We start from the raw sequence: 19253 nt of genomic DNA on the forward strand, positions 1-19253 counted from the left end.
GCGGGAGGCGGAACGGCTTCTCCAGCCTCTGGGTCCTCCATGGGGATCCTCCGGCCTCCGACGGGCCCCCCGGGCCTCTGTGGGTCCCCCGCGAGGTCCCTCCGGCCTCGGTTGGGCCCCTGCGGCCTCCAACCCGCCCTCTGCGGGGCCTCTAACCTAAAGGGAAACGGGCCCAGGCCCGCCAGGGAGGGCTTAGCAGGGCCCCACGGCCGTCCAGGGCCCGGCTCGGGGCTTTCTGAGAGGGAAAGCTCCTCGCCTGGACGGAGGGGGCGGGCAGGCACCGGCCCAGCCCCAGCGGGGAGGAGGCGGCGGAGGGCTGGGCGGCCGCTCCCGCCTCCCTCAGGCAGCGCCAAGATGGCGCCGCCTCCCCGTCCCTCCCCTCCCTTTCGTTAGCCGCTCTGCGGGCTGGGGCGCAGTGTGGTGTCCTGCCCCGGGGTCCCCGCCACGCTCCTGGGCTGGGCTCGGCCCCTTGAGGCTTTTCCATGAGAGAAAGATGAACAATTACGGGCATGAGTGGTGAAGGTGGTGGGCAAAGGAGATAAGCGTTAGCTACTCTCGTACTGCACTGCTGAAGCGCAGTCTGCGATTTTTTGGGATGGGGGGTTACCCAGTGAAAACTTGAATTTTTTACAAATTCGAATTATAAATCTTAATGAAGTGCCCTCAACACTGGTGGGGGAGGAGGTTTTGAAAAGAGGAGGGCCTGAGCTTCTGTGGGAGCCTACAGAGTTGTTGAGTTTTCCTAATACCTTCTTTCTTTCCTGTCCTTGCTAAGGAGGCAAGTCAAATGCTGGGCGTAAATAGGTGCTGTCTCCTGTAGAGCGTGGAGAAGGACATGAATGCGTCTCTCCCTGGAGAGCGGTCTCAAGTTGCTTTTATGTTCTGGCCCGTTTTTCCGGCATGTTTCAAATACTGCTCAACACTCTGTGCGCTTCCCTGTTTCTGGCGGGTCCTTGGCAAAACCCCAGTTGCAATGACAGAGTTTAACCTCCTCCCGGGGTTGTGTATTCCCATGGGAGACAGAGGTAGCTAGGCTTAGATTGATTTTTTCCTTCCCTTTTGTCCATGCACGTTCCCTGGCCATGCCCACTTCAGAACAGCAAAGGTTTCCACGTTTATTTCTGAACTGGCAAGAGAGGATTCATCTTTTCTTGTGATCCAAGTAATTCTAGCCCTCCAAGTGTCTGTTAAAGTGCAAAAGGAGAAGACAAGGCTGTCACAGGTGTTGGGTGCTCTGGTAAAGGTGGAGAAAGAGGCACTTGTGTTCACAAACTGTGGTTATGAACCGCAGTCAGGCGTTTAAACCGTGCTTCTCTGAGGAAGTAGCCTTGAGGAGGCTGGATTGTGCCGATCCCTGCAGAAGAATGAGGCTGGAAAGCTTTCACTGAAAAGCAGCCCAAAATGAGCTAGCTCCTGCTGAAGTCGAGCAGGAGGATACCAATATTTTGGGTTCCTTAGTTTTGCCTTCTGCCATGTCAAATATGCTGAGTAAGGTTGCATTTTTATTATAGTGTATTTGCCTTTCAGACCTCCCTCCCCGATATTTTCTGCCTGACTTTAACAGCATAGTAAAAGCAAATATTCTTGGTATTGTATGAAAGGTGCCGCTAAGGATATCGGTTCCTTTTTGTGCTCCTGATACAGAGAGAAGATGAGATAGTCCATAAGTGGTGATAGCAGCAGGTTTTGGGGGCCTAACAGTTGAAAAGGAATGATTTTGTGTAAGAAAGACGGACGAATTCTTCAAAGAATCCTTGGCGTCTGTCATGGCATTTTGTGGGGCAAATAGAGGAAAAAACCAACTAGGAGCAACCTTTGTGCTCCATTCCCAAAGTAAAAATGTGTACTGGATTTTATGGTTGTTATCAAGTGATAGAATATTTGGACATACGCTTAATAAGAAAGGGTGCAGCTAAGAATCCTTTGAAGAACGAGTTCCCGAGCACTGCTTTAGCAGTAAGTTATTGCAGTGGGTGTCTGCATGAGTTGCTTTCCCACCTTTTGTTTCCTGTCCTACTTAGTCTTTTCTTTGCAACTCCGTGTAGTGACTGAGGAACTTGGAAGGCTTAGTAGTGGCTGGTATGCTGCTTTCCTTGAGGAAAGAGGAAGACTTGGCATCTTAACTTCTGCAAGTTTTTGGTGATAGGAACAGATGTAAAAGGTTAGGAAGCATTAGGAGAATGAGGGAATGAGGAAAAGAGGCCTAATAGGGTGTAGTGGGATAATGAGCTGTGTGTGAGCGGTCCGTTGCCTGGGAGAGGTTGTGGGGGGTTGATGGGGGATGCTCAGCGGTGTGCTCAGGGTGGGTGTGTGTGCCTGAGATGATCGCAGGGGTGCTCGGAGGAGGAGACCTTTGGGCTATGAAAAGTAACTTTGGAAGTTTGGGTCCTGTGAAGGGAAGTGAGCCTGGTAGAAGCTTCAGGAAGTTTCAAACCACTCTTCTGTGTGTTCTTTCCTCAGGATTTCTACACCTGCGGAGGATCCCGATGAGCCTCCAGCAAAAAAGAGAAGAACAGGTATTGGACGTTACAGAAGTCTTTAATAGGCCTGATTTTTCTTAGGTTTCCTCTGCCTTAGAAAACTCTGGCTTTTGTACTTCTTTTGACTTTTCTACCTTTTCTACTTTAGTTTATTACTTTTGTGATAAACACGTACACGTAATAAACTCCATGCATGTGTGGAGGTGGGAGGAGGATGAATTGCACCCTGTGCGTCTTCTCTGGAAACAGGGAATGTTCCCCAAAGCAGGGTTTTTTTGCAGATCTGGCTGGCAGACTCACGGGTGGGTTAGTCTTTGAGCTGTGGCTCTGAGGGGCTGCTCAGTGAGGCAACTAATACAAAAATTGCCACCAAGTGCTGTTGGCAGAAGGGTGTGAAACTTGAAATGGGTTACAGTGCTTTAGCTGTGGCGTTGATGCAAATAGAAATCCTAATCTCCTTTCCTATCATGTTCTTATATGGCCTGTCTTTGCCTTTTTAGATTATGACGACTCCAAGAATGGAGAGAAACCTGAAGAAGTTTCTTCTGTGGTGAAGTTGCAACGCAAGGCAACTAAACGCCAGAGAGCGTCAGTCAGGGACGATGCTGTGAGCAGAGAGTCTGGGGAAGGGGTTAGCAAGGGTTGGGAAAATAGGGCGAATCTGTGGAAGATGAAAGAGCAAGCGTCTCTCCCTGAAGCGTCCTGAAGTTGGGCCTGCTCTGAGCCTGTGCAGCAGTAGGTGGTTCTTTTCCATTTCTAGCAGGCAGCTCGTGTGTGCTGGGTTTGCCTTCCTCAGCTCTGCGTCCTCTGCTCTGGCACTTGCGGCCGAGGAAGGAGCAAAGTGTTTGTTGCCTTCCAGATACTTTCCCGTCATCCCAGTTTATGGTTGTCCTGTGTTTGTAAACTGTTGTTACTCTCTTTCTCAAGCTTGTAGTTAAGGAATCAAAATACACTACTTTGCAAGAAAAACTGCGTACTTCCTCTGGATAAACCTCCTTCTGATAGGTTCATAATCCACCATTCCGGGGGAGGATGCCTGTAGGACTGGGACTCTGTCAAAATGAGTCATGAGCTGCTTGACTTCCCAGTTTGGTTCAAGTAGTAGTGCTATTTTTCTTATTGCCCTATAGGATAAGAGGAATAAGAAGCCGTCGTGCTGTAATTATTTGTTCGTGAGAGAGTCATTCTCTCTTATTTGTTCAAAATATGTTTTTGAAGGGCTAAACTACCACACTTTGGACTAGTGATAACTGCGTGACAAGCTTATATTGTTTTAATCACTGCAGGTATGAGAGCCTGTATTAAAAAACTAAAGTGTACTCGTCAGAGATCCTGCAAAGATTGTCATTCTTCCGCAGTCTGAGCGGGCAAATCATGGTCCCCAAGTCAGAACAGAGTTGACTAAATTTCAGGAAGTTATGTTTGCTGGCATTCACATGGAATTCACGTTTTACTCTCGTTGTTTTCCTTTTTTTTGTTTGCAGTCCACCTTTTCTGAGCCTCCAGCTAAAAGACCAAGATGGTGTATGGAAGAAGGAGGAACGCTACGGATTGGTAAGGCTGACATGGAGTTATGAACTCGTTTCTTTTTCACCCGCCCTTGTGCACCGTACAGCTGGAGCCCTAGAGTTCTGTAGGGCTTATCGCAGGCACAATACTAGGCAGCGTCTGGGAATACTTGAGTGTGAGCTCTGTTTCCTGCCTGCATCCTTGCATTGCCTCTGGAGTGGAGCCAGGCGTTGATCTTGTCATCTCAGTAGACGAGCTGCCTTGGATGCAGTCCTTCAGTTCTGATATGTCCACTGTTGGCTTGCCAGAAGTCAGTTGTTTGAAAAGCTGATTTGGGGTAGTAGGTCCTGATAACCCTTTTTTATTTCGGGTTTTGGCTGGCAATCCCTTGTGTGCACAAGTTTCTGTAGTTGCCAGTATGAAACTCTGAAACTCTCCTCAAGTGACATAACACAAATAATATTATGATGTAGGAGAGAAAATGAGAAGTTTTCTTTTGTGAAGCTCTTGACTGTAAACTCATAAACCCCTTCAATTTCTTTTTATAGTTACTTCCGCAGCAGGCCGGCGCGGGGCCTATGTACTACCGGCTGCTGGGGGCCCTCAGCATCGTCCTCGCCACCGCCGCCCGCCGCGCTGTGCCGCCCGAAGGCCTCGTTGCCCTCCAAGAGGCCACCCCCGAGGTCAGCGAGCCGCCCTGCCCGCCTGCGGGCCACCCGTGGTCCTCTCCCCCTCCCATCACCCCGTCCCATTGCCAAACCCTGTCCCCCGTGGCCTGCCCCAGCTCTGGGGCCTTTGCGGGACCCCCCCGGGGCCTGCTTGGGGGTGGCAGGAGCCTCGGCCCCATGGCCTTGGCCTGAGGGGCTTGAGCTGTTAGCCGCTCTGCGGGCTGGGGCGCAGTGTGTTGTCTTGCCCTGGGGTCCCCGCCATGCTCCTGGGTTGGGCTCGGCCCCTCTGCCCGCCCAGAGCCCCCCCTGCGGGGCGGCAGGGCTCGGCGTGGGCTCCCAGGTGCCATGCGCCGCCCTCTCCCACCCTGGCACCCCTCCTCCCGGCCCGGCTCTTGGCTTGTGTGGCTGGCCATTGGTCCCGCCGCTGTCGGGTCGCCCTGTGCCCGCGGCCAGAGTTGTTCACTCGTGATGCTGAGATGAGTGTGGGTTCCAGACGTTCCCCCCGACTCGCTTTCCCTCTGCACAGTGTAGGGGTTTGAAAAGAAAGAAAAGGGGAGGAGACTTGGAGTAGGAGTGTTGAAGGAGCAGGGAACAGTCTGTATACATGTAGGGATATCTTGGGTGGAGGAGAGGCATGGCATGGGGATGTGGCAGGTATGTGGGGTGGAAGACAGGGGGATGCCTTCCCAGACGTTAAGCGTTGCAGGTGCCCCAGAGCTCCCAGTGACAGATGGCTGAGCCATCTGCGTGCCTGTCGCATGTGTCTCTCCAAGGAGAGGGAACATCTGGGAACACGTGCCACGTTTTGGGGAGTGTGGTTGCTCCCTCTGGGAGCAACTTGCTCCAGGAGGCTCTGCTGAGCGTCTCATGTTCCCCAGTGAATGGGAAAAGCGAAGGTCTTCTGGAAGGAGCCACTCGTTGCACAAGCAGTAGTTCACAGCTGCTGTGCAGAGCACAATCCCAAAGTGAAGAATGCGCCTTTGTGGGCGCTGCAGGCTGTCGTGTCACGGCCTGACCAGGAGACCCAGTTTTGCTAAGAGTTCACTGGGAGTGACAGGCGAAGCAATTAGGATGAAAGTCAAGTGAAAGTGTGTTAGACGGCTTGAGAAGCTGTCCTGCTGAAAATAAGTTTTCTAACAATGCTCTCCGAGATATGCAGGAAAATAGCAAAGCTCCCTTGTGTGAGTCTCTTGAAGGCAATCTAAAGCACAGGGTGGTTGTTATTGCTGCCCCTTGAGGTTTTTCCGTGATAGAAAGATGAACAACGATGGGCATGAGTGGTGAAGCTGGTGGGCAAAGGAGATAAGCATTAGCTTATCTACTACTGTAGGTAATAAACTGCATGCGTGTGGATGTATAGGTAATAAACACGTACACGTGACAAACTGCATGCGTTTGTGGAGGTGGGAGGAGGATAAATTGCACCCTGTGCTGCTTCTCCGGAAACAGGGAATGTTCCCGAAAGCAGGGTTTTTTTGCAGATCTGGCCGGCAGACTCACGGGTGGGTTAGTCTTTGAGCTGTGGCTCTGAGGGGCTGCTCAGTGAGGCAACTAATACAAAAATTGCCACCAAGTGCTGTTGGCAGAAGGGCGCGTAACATGGAATGGGTTACACTGCTTTAGCTGGAACTAAGAAGAGGGGCTTTGGTGCCAATAGAAATCCTAATCTCCTTTCCTATCATGTTCTTATATGGCCTGTCTTCTTTTTTTTAGGTTATGAGAACTCTGAGCAGAGAGAGAAGGCTGAAGAAGTTGCCACTCTGGTGAAGTTGCGAGCCAAGGCAACTAAACGCCGGAGAGCGTCAGCCAGCCATGATGCTCCAAGCACAGAGTCTGGGGAAGAGGTTAGCAAGGGTTGGGAAAATAGGGCGAATCTGTGGAAGATGAAAGAGCAAGCGTCTCTCCCTGAAGCGTCCTGAAGTTGGGCCTGCTCTGAGCCTGTGCAGCAGTAGGTGGTTCTTTTCCATTTCTAGCAGGCAGCTCGTGTGTGCTGGGTTTGCCTTCCTCAGCTCTGCGTCCTCTGCTCTGGCACTTGCGGCCGAGGAAGGAGCAAAGTGTTTGTTGCCTTCCAGATACTTTCCCGTCATCCCAGTTCATGGTTGTCCTGTGCTTGTAAACTGTTGTTACTCTCTTTCTCAAGCTTGTAGTTAAGGAATCAAAATACACAACTTTGCAAGAAAAACTGCGTACTTCCTCTGGATAAACCTCCTTCTGATAGGTTCATTATCCACCATTCCAGGGGAGGATTCCTGTAGATTGCCATTCTTCCGCAGTCTGAGCGGGCAAATCATGGTCCCCAAGTCATACCAGAGTTGACTAAATTTCAGGAAGTTTCTGTTTGCTGGCATTCACATGGAATTCAAGTTTTACTCTCGTTGTTTTCCTTTTTTTGTTTGCAGTCCATCTTTTCTGAGCCTCCAGCTAAAAGGGCAAGATGGTGTATGGAAGAAGGAGGAACGCTACGGATTGGTAAGGCTGACATGGAGTTATGAACTCGTTTCTTTTTCACCCGCCCTTGTGCACCGTACAGCTGGAGCCCTAGAGTTCTGTAGGGCTTATTGCAGGCACAATACTAGGCAGCGTCTGGGAGTACTTGAGTGTGAGCTCTGTTTCCTGCCTGCATCCTTGCATTGCCTCTGGGGTGGAGCCAGGCGTTGATCTTGTCGTCTCAGTAAAAGCTGCCTTGGATGCAGTCCTTCAGTTCTGATATGTCCACTGTTGGCTTGCCAGAAGTCAGTAGTTTGAAAAGCTGATTTTGGGTAGTAGGTCCTGATAACCCTTTTTTATTTCAGGTTTTGGCTGGCAGTACCTTGCGTGCACAACTTTCTGTAGTTGCCAGTATGAAACTCTGAAACTCTCCTCAAGTGACATAACACAAATAATATTATGATGTAGGAGAGAAAATGACAAGTTTTCTTTTGTGAAGCTCTTGACTGTAAACTCATAAAACCCTTCAATTTCTTTTTGTAGTTACTGATGCCTTACGCTCACTGTCCCTTTGTGACAAGACAATTCCGCGTCTGAGGTAAAAATCCTTCCATTTTCTTGGAGTTCTTCTCCGAAAGGTTTATTGCCTTTCACTTTTGTTGTTGAACTTCCTCCGTATTGCCTAACATTTGTATTTGTGTCCACAGAGCAATATTCCTCCAAGGTAGCCTGGAACTCCCTCAGGCTGCTGTACTAAGGGAGGTCTCCAGCTGCTTTTTTGTTTTTTTTCTCCCCCAGCCGATTTTAAGCTTTTTCTTTAAATCCAGATACTTCATAGCCACAGGAGATTAGATAAAGATTAAAGGTCTGTGGTAAGAGGAAGTGTAGAACTTGAGAAGAGGCTGAGGTGACAAACAGCAGTGTATCTTCAAGGCAGTTATTCTGATTTTTGTTTTGACTTCTCTGTACTTTCTACTGATGGAACAGCTCGTTCTGGGTGTCATCTCAAGGCACGTGGAGGAAAGGAAAGCTATCAGAAGTACTCAGCATGGATTCACCAAGGGGAAATCATGTCTGACTAACCTGATAGCCTTCTACGATGGCATGACTAGATGGATAGATGAGGGGAGGGCGGTAGATGTGGTCTACCTTGACTTAAGCAAGGCGTTTGACACGGTCTCCCACAGCATCCTCATAGGGAAGCTTAGGAAGTGTGGGTTAGATGAATGGACAGTGGGGTGGATAGAAAACTGGTTGAAAGATAGAGCTCAGAGGGTTCTGATTAGGGGCACAGAGTCTAGTTGGAGACCAGTGACGAGTGGTGTTCCCCAGGGGTCAGTACTGGGTCCAGTCCTGTTCAACATATTCATCAATGACCTGGATGAGGGGATAGAGTGCACCCTCAGCAAGTTTGCTGATGACACCAAGCTGGGTGGGGTGGCTGACACACCGGAAGGCTGTGCCGCCATACAGAGAGACCTGGACAGGTTGGAGATCTGGGCAGAGAGAAACCTTATGAAGTTCAACAAGGGCAAGTGTAGGGTGCTGCACCTGGGGAGGAACAACCCCATGCACCAGTACAGGTTGGGTGCTGACCTGCTGGAGAGCAGCTCTGTGGAAAGAGACCTGGGAGTCCTGGTGGACAACAGGATGACCATGAGTCAGCAATGTGCCCTTGTGGCCAAGAAGGCCAATGGCATCCTGGGGTGCATCAAGAAGAGCGTGGCCAGCAGGTCAAGGGAGGTCATCCTCCCCCTCTACTCTGCCTTGGTGAGGCCGCACCTGGAGTACTGTGTCCAGTTCTGGGCTCCCCGGTTCAAGAGGGACGGGGAACTGCTGGAAAGGGTGCAGCGGAGGGCTACAAAGATGATTAGGGGACTGGAACACCTCTCTTATGAGGAAAGGCTGAGGGATTTGGGTCTCTTCAGTCTGGAAAAAAGACGTCTGAGGGGTGACCTTATCAACGCTTATAAATACTTAAAGGGTGGGTGTCAGGACGATGGGGCGAGGCTCTTTTCAGTGGTGCCCGGGGACAGGACAAGAGGCAATGGGCACAAACTGGAACATAGGAAGTTCCACCTAAACATGAGGAGGAACTTCTTTACCCTGAGGGTGGCAGAGCACTGGAACAGGCTGCCCAGAGAGGTGGTGGAGTCTCCAACTCTGGAGACATTCAAAACCCACCTGGACGTGTTCCTGTGTAACCTGCTCTAGGTGACCCTGCTCTGGCAGGGGGTTGGACTAGATGATCTCCAGAGGTCCCTTCCAACCCTATGATTCTATGATTCTATGATCTAAAGGTTGTAAACCTTTATATGTGAATTGGTGTGTACTGATAACAAACGCCCTGTGTATAAAAATTGTGATTCTCCTCTGGTGTTTTTGCTGCACCAAAGGGTTGAAGCCTATTCCAAGGAACCCGTGATGAGTGACCCGGAAGAAACAAAAGGAGGAGGAGAGGTTTATCCATATGCAACTCCGAGGACTGGTGAGTATCCCCATGATTCAAATCCGTTCCAGTTTGTAGGTAGACTTCAAATGAAAATAGGGCATTTCCTATACACTCCCACATGATATTCAAAGTTCACACTGCTTGCCAGAGTTCAAACTTCCTAACCGTACAGTCGTCATTTAAATATATTTTTTTAAATTTATCCCTCAGAAACGGAGAGCTACGTACATCTGATGGCAATCGAAAGTTGACTTATTTTTTTAATACTACTGCTTTTCTGTGCAGGTATCAAATTGGTAGGTGTTTGCTGCCCAGAGCTGTCTCAGGGAGATGTTGTGACCAGGTAGAGTCTCTTTTAGTCATGGTTCTTGTTTCTTTTGGCTCTGTGCACGTGTCTCTTTCCGTGCCTGTTCTTCTCCCCGCTTTAAAGCCTAGCGCTCTCTTTAGCCGTGCGGCACTGTTGTGTGCTGGGATTGTCAGTGGTTCACCTAAGCTCGAGGGGAGAGAAGGAAATAAAGGAACGGATAGAGTATGACGGGTTCCAGTGAAAGGAACATTTTCTTGCCTTTTTTTGTGGATTTAACTACTCAGTGAAGTCATTTGATGAAGCTTGTGAATACCTGCTCTTCCCCTGCTGGACTGAAAGTGGAGAATACTGTGAGAGTCTGTTGTAGGTCTCCCTCCTGAAAAAGGGGGTCTTTGGTGACAAGGCAAATTCTCGGTTTTGAGGAAGGCACGTATAGACAGACAAGGTTACTGTCTGTGTATTTGTTTGCTCTTCAGAGTCTGCGTGGTTTTACTGGTAATCCTCTCCAAATGGGGACAGTCACTCTCTTGACTAGCCTACAGAAGGCAAGTAAATATCCTGTAGGTGTCCCATTTTTAGTTCCCTGTGCTGGTCTTAGTTCCCGTAAGCTAACTGTATGTGGCTGCAGGTAGAGTTGCGGGTGTTCATGTTATACCTTGCAGTATAAGCCCTAGCACGCAGCATTTATCCCCAGTAGATCCCAGAGCACTTGACAGAGGAAGTGCTGGTTGCTTCCCTGTTTTCCAAATAATGAAACTGATCAAGAGAAACCAAAGGAGTCTTGCACAGGGAGATGGGAAGGAATTTACAAAGCTCCCAGCGCTTCCTTCTATGCCAGTCTGGCTGCTCCGAAAGAACCATGCTGGAAGCGGAGACGATGTTGTCACAGGGGTGCAACCGAGGCTGTAGTCAGCAGGAGCCTTGAAAAAGCATTTCTTGTCCAGAAGGTGAATTCTTGAGAATTCCGTGGGACAGTACAGGTCCACAGCTCACTGCTCTCTCTCTTTCTCTCTCCCGCTCCTCGCAGGGGCTCCCCACCAGCAGAACAATCTCTGGAACAGGATGGAGAGGTGAAACAAGCTGTTGCAGTTGCAGGGGTAAGCTTGTGTTATTCATGATTTCATTTTTTAGGAAAACGTATCTGGTTGTGATGAGAAATTTTTGCGCTCCTCCCTTTCATTACTTCCTCAACAATATCTGTATTCGTCCAGGTCGTTTTTCCCAAGGGAAGCGGGAGCATGATTTGTTGAGTAGCACGATCACAAAGGGTTTCCCGCTGCCGTTCATTTTGTTTCTGGACTATGATGAGCGCACTACCCTATGCTATTTTTCTTCTTCCCCTTTGATGTGTTGGGTACAGCCTCAGAGTCTTTACTGCACGGGCTTGGTTGACCTGCAGAGCTGGACTGTGGTATCTTTAGTGGTGTCTTGTTTTGTGAGATAGGAAGTACGTCTCTTTGACTTTCGTCTCTGGTCAGGATTGAGATCAAAATAAAATTTTAGTCCTGGAAATCAGAGCTATTAATCTCCATCTCAACCTGATACCTACCTGCGGAGGCTTTTCTGGGGTTCTTAACGCTACTCCAAGGCAAACTAACTTCCTGCCTCTCTTGCCTCCGTTTAGTTTTGAGTGCAGCACTACATGGGTGCGCAGTTGGAATGCAGTCCTCGACAAAAAGTAACTTTGGAGTTGGCTGGTTAGATGCGTGTACAAAAGCCCTTCCAGTTTTAGACATGAGCAAGATTCTCTGTGCTATCCCCTAGCAAAAAAATCTGTGCTGGATTGGTAGCTTAACGTCCTTTTGTCTCACAGGAACAGCGTGGAGCTCAGATCGCAGAAGGTGTGTTATGCCAAGTACCTCTGGCACCCGCCCAGGCCAAAAAGTCACCCGTCCTTGCCGTGAAAGGAAAGAAAGTCATAATGCTGAGAAGAATAGGAAAAGACTTTACTCCACTCACAGAGGTACCGTAGCTGACAGGCTGTTTGACAAAAGAGAAGGCTGTGAAACAGCTGCAAGGAACTCCATTTGTTATAGGTGGTTCTTCAGGCTTTTTGAAATCTGAAGAACTTGCATTTAAGCTGTTAGGGAGCGTCTGCAGCTGTGACTTCCCAGTGCAAAGGTCAGCACTAAAGCTGTTTTGAGGGATTGAAAGGATTTAAGCATTTGATGCTCCACGCACTCCTTCAGTTGTGCTAACCTAAGGGTTGGTGGGTCTTCTGTTACTCGGACAAAAAGGAGTCCACGTTTAACAACAGCCTCCCCTGCTTGTCTGAATGTTGGCCGCTTTTATTCTTGGGAGTTGCAGTCTGATCGAGCGCCCCCTTTTTTGCCTCTTGAGGATTGACTTGGAAAGGGCTAGCAAGTCCAGAGTTTACAAAGTCTGCGGGGTGATGCTCAGTACAAGGAAAACCAGGGGTGTTCTTATCCTGCTAGCCCACGTTCAACCCAGAAGAAGATGCTCTTGCAGTTCAGAGTATTTTATACTAACAGACCCAGTGGTTGCTTTGCATTCCCTAAGCAGAATTTCCTTTGCATGGAAACCTGCAAATGACAACCAGTTGCATGCACAGCCTGGACTCCCGCTTCCCTGACTGCAGTGTAGCTGCCTCGGTTTCCCCCTTTGCTGGTACTTCAGCTCCCTTGAAGTTCCCCCACCTTCCCATTCTTTCAGGCTCCTGACGTAGCTGCCTTGGCATGGAGAATGCCTGCTGCAGTTGCCTTAAACCTCAGCGTTGCGAGGGCTGCAGCATCGCATGGGAAAGGCGTTTGCTGTGTGTTTGCTCGTCCCTGCGTTTTATCTCAGCTTCCTTGGTGAAAACAAATTGAGGCAAACCTGGGCCCTGAAGTTCCAAGTCAGGATGCTGAAACCAACCAACCAACCAAAAAGGGCGATTGCTAACCTAGCCGAAAGCCGGCAAAGGCAGTTGCTCTGTCACCTGAGCTTCCTTTCCAGGCCGTGTTTGAGTTGAAAGCTGCCCACAGGTTGGCATGCTCGATGCTCTGTTGCACAAGTCCTTCCCCATTCAATTGTCCATTTCAGGCCATGGAGAGAGAGGTCGTTGCCGCATTAGGCAAAGGTGAGCCAGAGGAGATCATGAGCAGTGCCTTCAACCTAAAGGTGACTCGTGAGGACATCCACACCCTAAGGAACGGTTGCTGGCTAAACGATGAGGTAAAACTAGCTGCAGCACAGGGATCTTCTAATTGAGCATTTCTTTAAAAATACCCCTTCACTGTGTACTTTTCAAAGTTATGTGATGACCTGCACTGCAGAGGCTAGAAATCTCTGTGCAGTTCTTATTTTAGGTACTGAAGGGTCCAGTGTTCCTGGCAGTTCCTTTACTTGTTGTGTTATGTGCTTCCAGGAGTTAGTCCAGGTTCTTGGAGTGGGTGGCAGGTGTTTTTATCAAACTGCAGTTTGATAACCAACTGTAACCAAGTGCGATGTTCTCACAACAAAAGCTGACAGCTGAGGCTGGAGTTCTCTCAGCTGCGTACTTCAGGGTGGCCAGAAAAGAGATGTGGCTGTATTTTTCGTTTGGTAAGCTAGCGTCTGATTTTACATCTCCAGTTTACTCTTTGTGGTACAGGTCATTAATTTCTACATGGGTCTTGTGATGGAGAGAAGTAAGAAGGCAGGATATCCATCAGTCCACGCTTTTAGTTCCTTGTTTTATGAAAAACTAGCTTCTGGGGGCTACAGGACAGTAAGAAGACTGACCCGACGCGTGGATGTCTTCCAGAAGGACATCATCTTCGTGCCCATTAATTTGAGCTTGCACTGGGCACTAGCGGTGAGTCAAACGGGCTTGTTATTTAGAACTGGCTGGGGAGAAAAAGCTAGCAAGAAAAGTCATGTAGGTTTGTGCAGCACAAGGTGGTGCTTTGTCTAACAGTCACCTTTGAATAACAGGTCATAGATATGAGAAAGAAGACCGTCAAATACTACGACTCCCTGGGGCAAGAAGGAGGGGACAAGATTTGTGAGACTTTGCTGTAAGTAACTGCTCAGTCAGTGCTTTTGTGTTGTGAATGAGGAGAACGTTTTGGGATTTTGCCCCTGTGACAGGGCTGCAAGTTTCCACATGTCTTGTAGATAACAAACCAGAAATCCTGGATTCGCTTGCTGCGAGTTGTCTGACAGTGACTCCTTCCCTGGTCTCACGTCGTCCCCTCCACCCAGCGTCTTGGATGCCTGGGTTCTGCCACCTTCCCCCTAGAGCACAGACAAAGACATGGTAGCCCCGTGGCACACGGGCACCAACCTTGTTAGTGATCAATAAAATGGGGCTATTGACGAAAGGGAAGAAGTTGAGGGCAGAAGTGTTTGAAGATACCGCTGGGTGCTCTTTGTAATTCTGACATTCTCGTTCAAGACAGATACCGTGTAGCCAGCTTTTGCAGCTGTGTCAGCTGGCACGCACACCTCTCCAACGTAACGGGGACAGGTTTTCCTGTTGTGCAAGCAGGCGTCCTTAGAAGTCTCTGCCACTGATGCAGAGGTAGTCAAACCCCTTAATCCAGCAGCTTTGTAGCCCAAGAGCAAGGAGAGCGGCCCCGCAGAGACAAACCAAGCGTTGGTTTAGTCCGGTGCTGTCCTGAACAGTTAAGAGCAGGTGCCTGGGAAAGGCTATAAGAACAGGTCTGCATCCAGTCCTTTTTTCCAGCAACTGGTGGCCTGGAAACTTCCTCAGCCAGAGGTGCTGGCCCAAAAGCTTTTGTATTTGTCCTTCCGGAGGCGCACGCAGTGTGTGGGACTCAGGCACGTGGTGGGCTGACGACATTAGGGTTCCTTGCTTGGTTTTTCTGTTCTTCCTCTGATAACATGGGATTTGGGGTTTTTTGGCCTCTGCTAAGCAATGACCTTATTTGGAATTGTCGGAATTGTCGGTCTCATTCCTGATGGTTAGCTCGCAGCCTCTCGCGGTGTTTGTAAATTTAAGATTTGGATTTTTCCTCCAAATGCCTGAAATCAGCTGCTGTGAGGATCCTCTGACATTTTACTCTCCTGCCATTCATCTTCCTGTGATCTTTCAGCAGCTCTTTTTTTCTTGGCCTAAATTACAGCGATGAAGAGTGGTTTTTCTTTTGTTTTCAACAGCAAATACCTGCAAGAGGAGAGCCGTGAAAAAAGACACGTGAAGCTGAATGTTTCGGAGTGGACTGTTCACAGCATGGAGCCACATGTGAGTGAGCACTGCTTGCACTTGAAATGTGAACTAGAACTCCTTGTCACGAAGCTCTTAACGCTTTCTCATAAGGCCAGGACTTCAGAGAACAGCCATAAGCATCTTCTTCTGGTACCACATGGGGCTGCAAGTGGACCAGGAAACCATGCTGGGATGAAATCTTTGCGCAGTGCCTCTCCTTGCTGGCTGAATACTTTCTTGTTTTTTTTTTTAATTGCTCTGCCACGTGAAGGTGAATTTGGCTTTGCCCCCATTTCACAAGTCAAATTTCAAGTCTCTTTAGCAGTTGTCAGAGAACGTGGGCTGCTTGTTTGCAGCCCAAATCCTGGCACGTGACAAAGCAAGGGGTTGGGCTGATGTTTCTTGCCAAGTTAATAGTGAAAAGCAGCACCGAAAGCCTCGATTTAAGGGATGTCACTTTAGAAAGACACTGTAGAAACCTCCAGACACCTTGCAGGGAGGAAGCCTGCTGTCCCTTATCAGCCTGCCAGGAATTTGGCTTGTAACATCCGAGCGTAGGAAGCCGAGGGGAGGGATGATGTGCAGTTCCTGGGGTCTGTTCCTTGTGTTGGGGAGCGGTTACTGGGGATGGTGCAAGTTCAGGAGTGTCTGGTTAGGGTATTTTTGGTAATGGGTGCTGCTTCCAAGTTGCTTTTCCTTGAAGATAGAGGCAAATTCTCCATCTTCTTTGCATTCATTAGGAAATCCCTCAGCAATCAAACGGAAGCGACTGCGGCGTTTTCACCTGCAAATACGCAGATTACATCTGCAGAGACAGACCGCTGACCTTTACACAGGTGAGTGAAGGTTCTAAACAGCTCCAGCCCCTTTCGCACAGAGACAAGAGCCAGGGAAGTTACGCAGCGGCTGAGGTGTCTGCTCCCAGTGAGATTCCTCTTGGGCGAGGTACTGCAGCCAGGGGGTTTGTGAGATCTGGCCTTGGGATCTTTGGGAGAAATGGGTCTCAGCCTTTGACCAGTGAAGACACTGGTTCTTTTCCAAGGCAGTGCTCTTCTATGAACGTGCTTGTGAGCTGTTGTGTGGTCAAGGAGATCTGGTTTTGGTGGCATGTCACCCTCTTAGGAGCTGTGCGGGTGAAAGCCAGGCTGTACCGGAAGGGCAAGTGTTGACGGTTCTTAAAAGGAACTTCATAGTAAAGAATTAAGTGGGTGTTTCTGCGTATTTTGTGTCTCTTTCTGCCATGATGTGTTTTTAATGGATTTTTCTTTTCTTTTCAGATCCACATGCCTTATTTCCGCGAGAGGATGGTCTGGGAAATACTCCATCAAGAGCTGCTGTGAGGCATGCGCTACCAGAGTAACACTGTCATCACCTTTGGGTGACTACCTCTTCTTTTAGTTACTTTTCTACTACCTCATTTGAAATAGCAGCAGGCACACAAGTTTTTCTCTTTAGGTTAAGTAGTAGTGGTTAAGATTGTTATTTCCCCCCCTGCCTGCCCCTATTTTGGAGACAGTAACTCTCCTTGAAATTAGCTAACACACCTTAAGCGCAAGCTGGAAAGGTTGGTGTCACCTGGGCAAGGAAATGGTTAAGAACGAATGCTGTGAACTTCCATCGCAGAGAGGGCTGCTCACACCTCGCAGCGCACGTGGCCGCGTTCTGGACGAATGGGACTCATCTGGTGGTGGTGACATTGCACGAGTGGAACTTCTCTCACAGCACACGTGGTCACGTTATGGACAAATGGGACTCATCTGGTGGTGGCAACAGTTGTGTGAGCTGACCTTCTCTTCCCAACAAGAAGGTGCTGAACTGCTGTTTCCTCAAAGAGAGTTTTCTTCTGTTTCTGGAGTAATCTACCATCTACTTGATGCCTACAAGTGGATTTGTGATGACCATCAGAAGAAAGCATTTACCATCTTTTGATTTGCGAGAGAAACCCCTGTGGTTGGGGTTGGTTTGTTTTATTTCTGTCTCCAGGGAGTTCTGTAATGTGAAAAGAGAAGTATTTATTTATTTTTATTAAAATAAATATTTAAATTATTTAAAGAGCCTTACTGGCATGAAACTTGATCTGGTAATGAGAGTGATTTAGGGTTTTTTTGTCTTTGAAAATAAGGTTGACATATCAATGTGGGTTTTAGCTCACTCACAGTCTATGGAGGAAGACGACTCTGGCCAGGCTGGGTATCAGAGCACCAGAACCTCCAAGCGATTGTCCCAAAATGCTGAAGGGACAACCAGGACGTTGTTCAGCAGCGAGAATCCCAGGAACAGCCAAGTAGGAGATTATTGCTGCTCTGCCGCAGGCGCTGCCTCCAGGCGTCTGCCCAATGAAGAGCTTGTGTCGATCCTCGCTCTGTTACGCTCAGACCCAGCTAGATCAGTTTAAACATGGCGTTTCCCCCTTTCTTTCATTTTTTCCCCCCCTCTAGCTTACAGTCCGGAGCTGGAGTGGGATTTCAGGTCTTTCCTTGACCATTGCAGAGGAAAAATTGCCCGATAGCTGGTTTGGTGTTGCGTGATACGGCGGGTCCGTAGATCCCTTGACAGAAGAGGTAGAGATTGCAGTGTACCCATAAGAAGGCTGAGAGTTGCGTCATATAAGGACAAGGTAACAAAAAGGAGAAAGAAGAAGATTGCTTCAGAGAACAAGGAGAGTTAGGTGGTGAGAAAGCCAGATTTTGAGCAATGCGAACAGGATTTCAATAACCAATCGTATTGTAGCTACAGGCGCGTGTGCTATGTAACCTAACCAATTGAAAGCGTAGAAAGAACGCGTGAACGGAGCGTGAACAAAAGATTAGATATATAAGAAAGCCAAGTTTGTAGTAAAGAGAGAGCTTAACTTAACTCTTCAAGGAGGGTCTTGTCATTTGTCCGTCCCGACTGAAACGACAATTGGTGACCCCGACGTGATGCTGAGGAAGAAGACGACTGGAAATAGTCGTGGGGACGGAGCCCAGTGAAGCTGAAGACAGCGGGCAGAGCTGTTGAGGGATCTGGATGATATTTAAGAAGACACCTGTAGTAGGTGAGCTACTGGGCACATGGGAGAGAAGGTAAATAAGGAAGAGCAGACTCTACTCTCCACATGGACGCTGCTGTTAAAACGGCAGGGTGTAATCCTCCCTGAAGTGACTTTGCGAAAAATGCTATTGTGTGGAAAGGAACAGGGAGTAGAAGTAATGTCGGCTACGGCATTTAGTGTAACGCAATGGACGAACCTAGGGCAGACGTTATTTGAGGAAGCTACGCGTGGCTCAAAAACGGCTTTTGAACTGTTAACAACGTGGTGACTTTTGTTAGAGACATTAAAGAACTTTAAGGAGCAGAAAGATTTAGTGGAAGGGAGTGAACAGCCGCCCGCAGCCCCTGAGCCCTTGGCCTTAAAACCTCCCGTTGATGATATGAAGGGGCGGGAGATTGCTGTTAAAGAAAATAAGGGACTGCTCCCGATGAACACAAAAGATAAACAGTATAAATACGTGTTGCCTCGTGACCAAATAGCAGCTGTGAAAGAGACTCAAAGAGGGATGGGTGTTATCCACCCTGAAGGACTGGTGCGTCCCTCCGCAGCCCCTGCTCCAGCCTTGGGAGAAACAGAGGCATGGCCTTCTCCTCCTATTTCTACTAACCCCATCTCGAGTCTGGGTTTTCCATCCTTGCCACCTGAGTCAGACGACGAGGAGGGCAGTCATATAACGGGTGAGGAAGGCACTGAAGTGGTGGACTCTGGGGAGCCGCACCCATCGTACACAAGGTGCCCCTGGATGCTTGGGGGCCAATTGGCAAAGGTTTAAGTGCCTTACTAATAGGAAGATCTAGTACCACCTTACAAGGCCTCATGGTACATGTTGCAGTGATTGATGCTGGTTACACAGGACAAATATGTGCCGTGGTATCGACAGCTACACCACCTGTGACTATTGAGAAAGGAACTCGACTTGCTCAGTTAGTCCCATTTCGAAGTTGTGTTCCACAAACGGACAACGTTACACGTGGTAATGGTGGTTTTGGCTCTACGGGAAAGCCACAAGTCTATTGGGTGCAGACGGTATCTGATCAACGCCCACAAATGCATTGTGTTCTTGAACTTAGTGATGCCACTCCCGAGAAGGTACGACTGGCTGGATTATTAGACACTGGAGCAGATGTGACGATCATTTCTTTAAGGGAGTGGCCTGCTGCTTGGCCATTAACCTCCAATGCCTTGGAGTGGCAGGACTCGGAGGGGTTGCCAATAGTTATGTGT

The 19253-nt window shown here is 48.9% G+C and overlaps 1 protein-coding gene across 1 annotated transcript; it reads left to right on the plus strand.

The window, feature by feature from the left end:
- The first annotated feature begins 12888 nt into the window (after positions 1-12888).
- Positions 12889-16491, plus strand: LOC134517384 (sentrin-specific protease 2-like). The gene is made up of 6 exons (XM_063338814.1): positions 12889-13017; positions 13436-13639; positions 13759-13841; positions 14947-15031; positions 15736-15831; positions 16273-16491. The coding sequence occupies exons 1-6, from the start codon at positions 12889-12891 to the stop codon at positions 16333-16335; spliced, it is 660 nt and encodes a 219-aa protein (XP_063194884.1). The 3' UTR covers positions 16336-16491.
- The last annotated feature ends 2762 nt before the right edge of the window (positions 16492-19253 follow it).

The sequence above is a fragment of the Chroicocephalus ridibundus genome, chromosome 6 (genome assembly GCF_963924245.1).
Source record: "Chroicocephalus ridibundus chromosome 6, bChrRid1.1, whole genome shotgun sequence".
Classification (NCBI taxonomy): domain Eukaryota; kingdom Metazoa; phylum Chordata; class Aves; order Charadriiformes; family Laridae; genus Chroicocephalus; species Chroicocephalus ridibundus.

Excerpts from the sequence above, each read along its gene's own strand:
- LOC134517384 (XM_063338814.1), top strand. The coding sequence starts at position 12,889 with ATGGAGAGAGAGGTCGTTGCCGCATTAGGCAAAGGTGAGCCAGAGGAG. Across the intron at positions 13,018-13,435 it reads GTTGCTGGCTAAACGATGAG|GTCATTAATTTCTACATGGG; the intron begins GTAAAACTAGCT and ends TTTGTGGTACAG. Across the intron at positions 15,832-16,272 it reads GACCGCTGACCTTTACACAG|ATCCACATGCCTTATTTCCG; the intron begins GTGAGTGAAGGT and ends TTTTCTTTTCAG.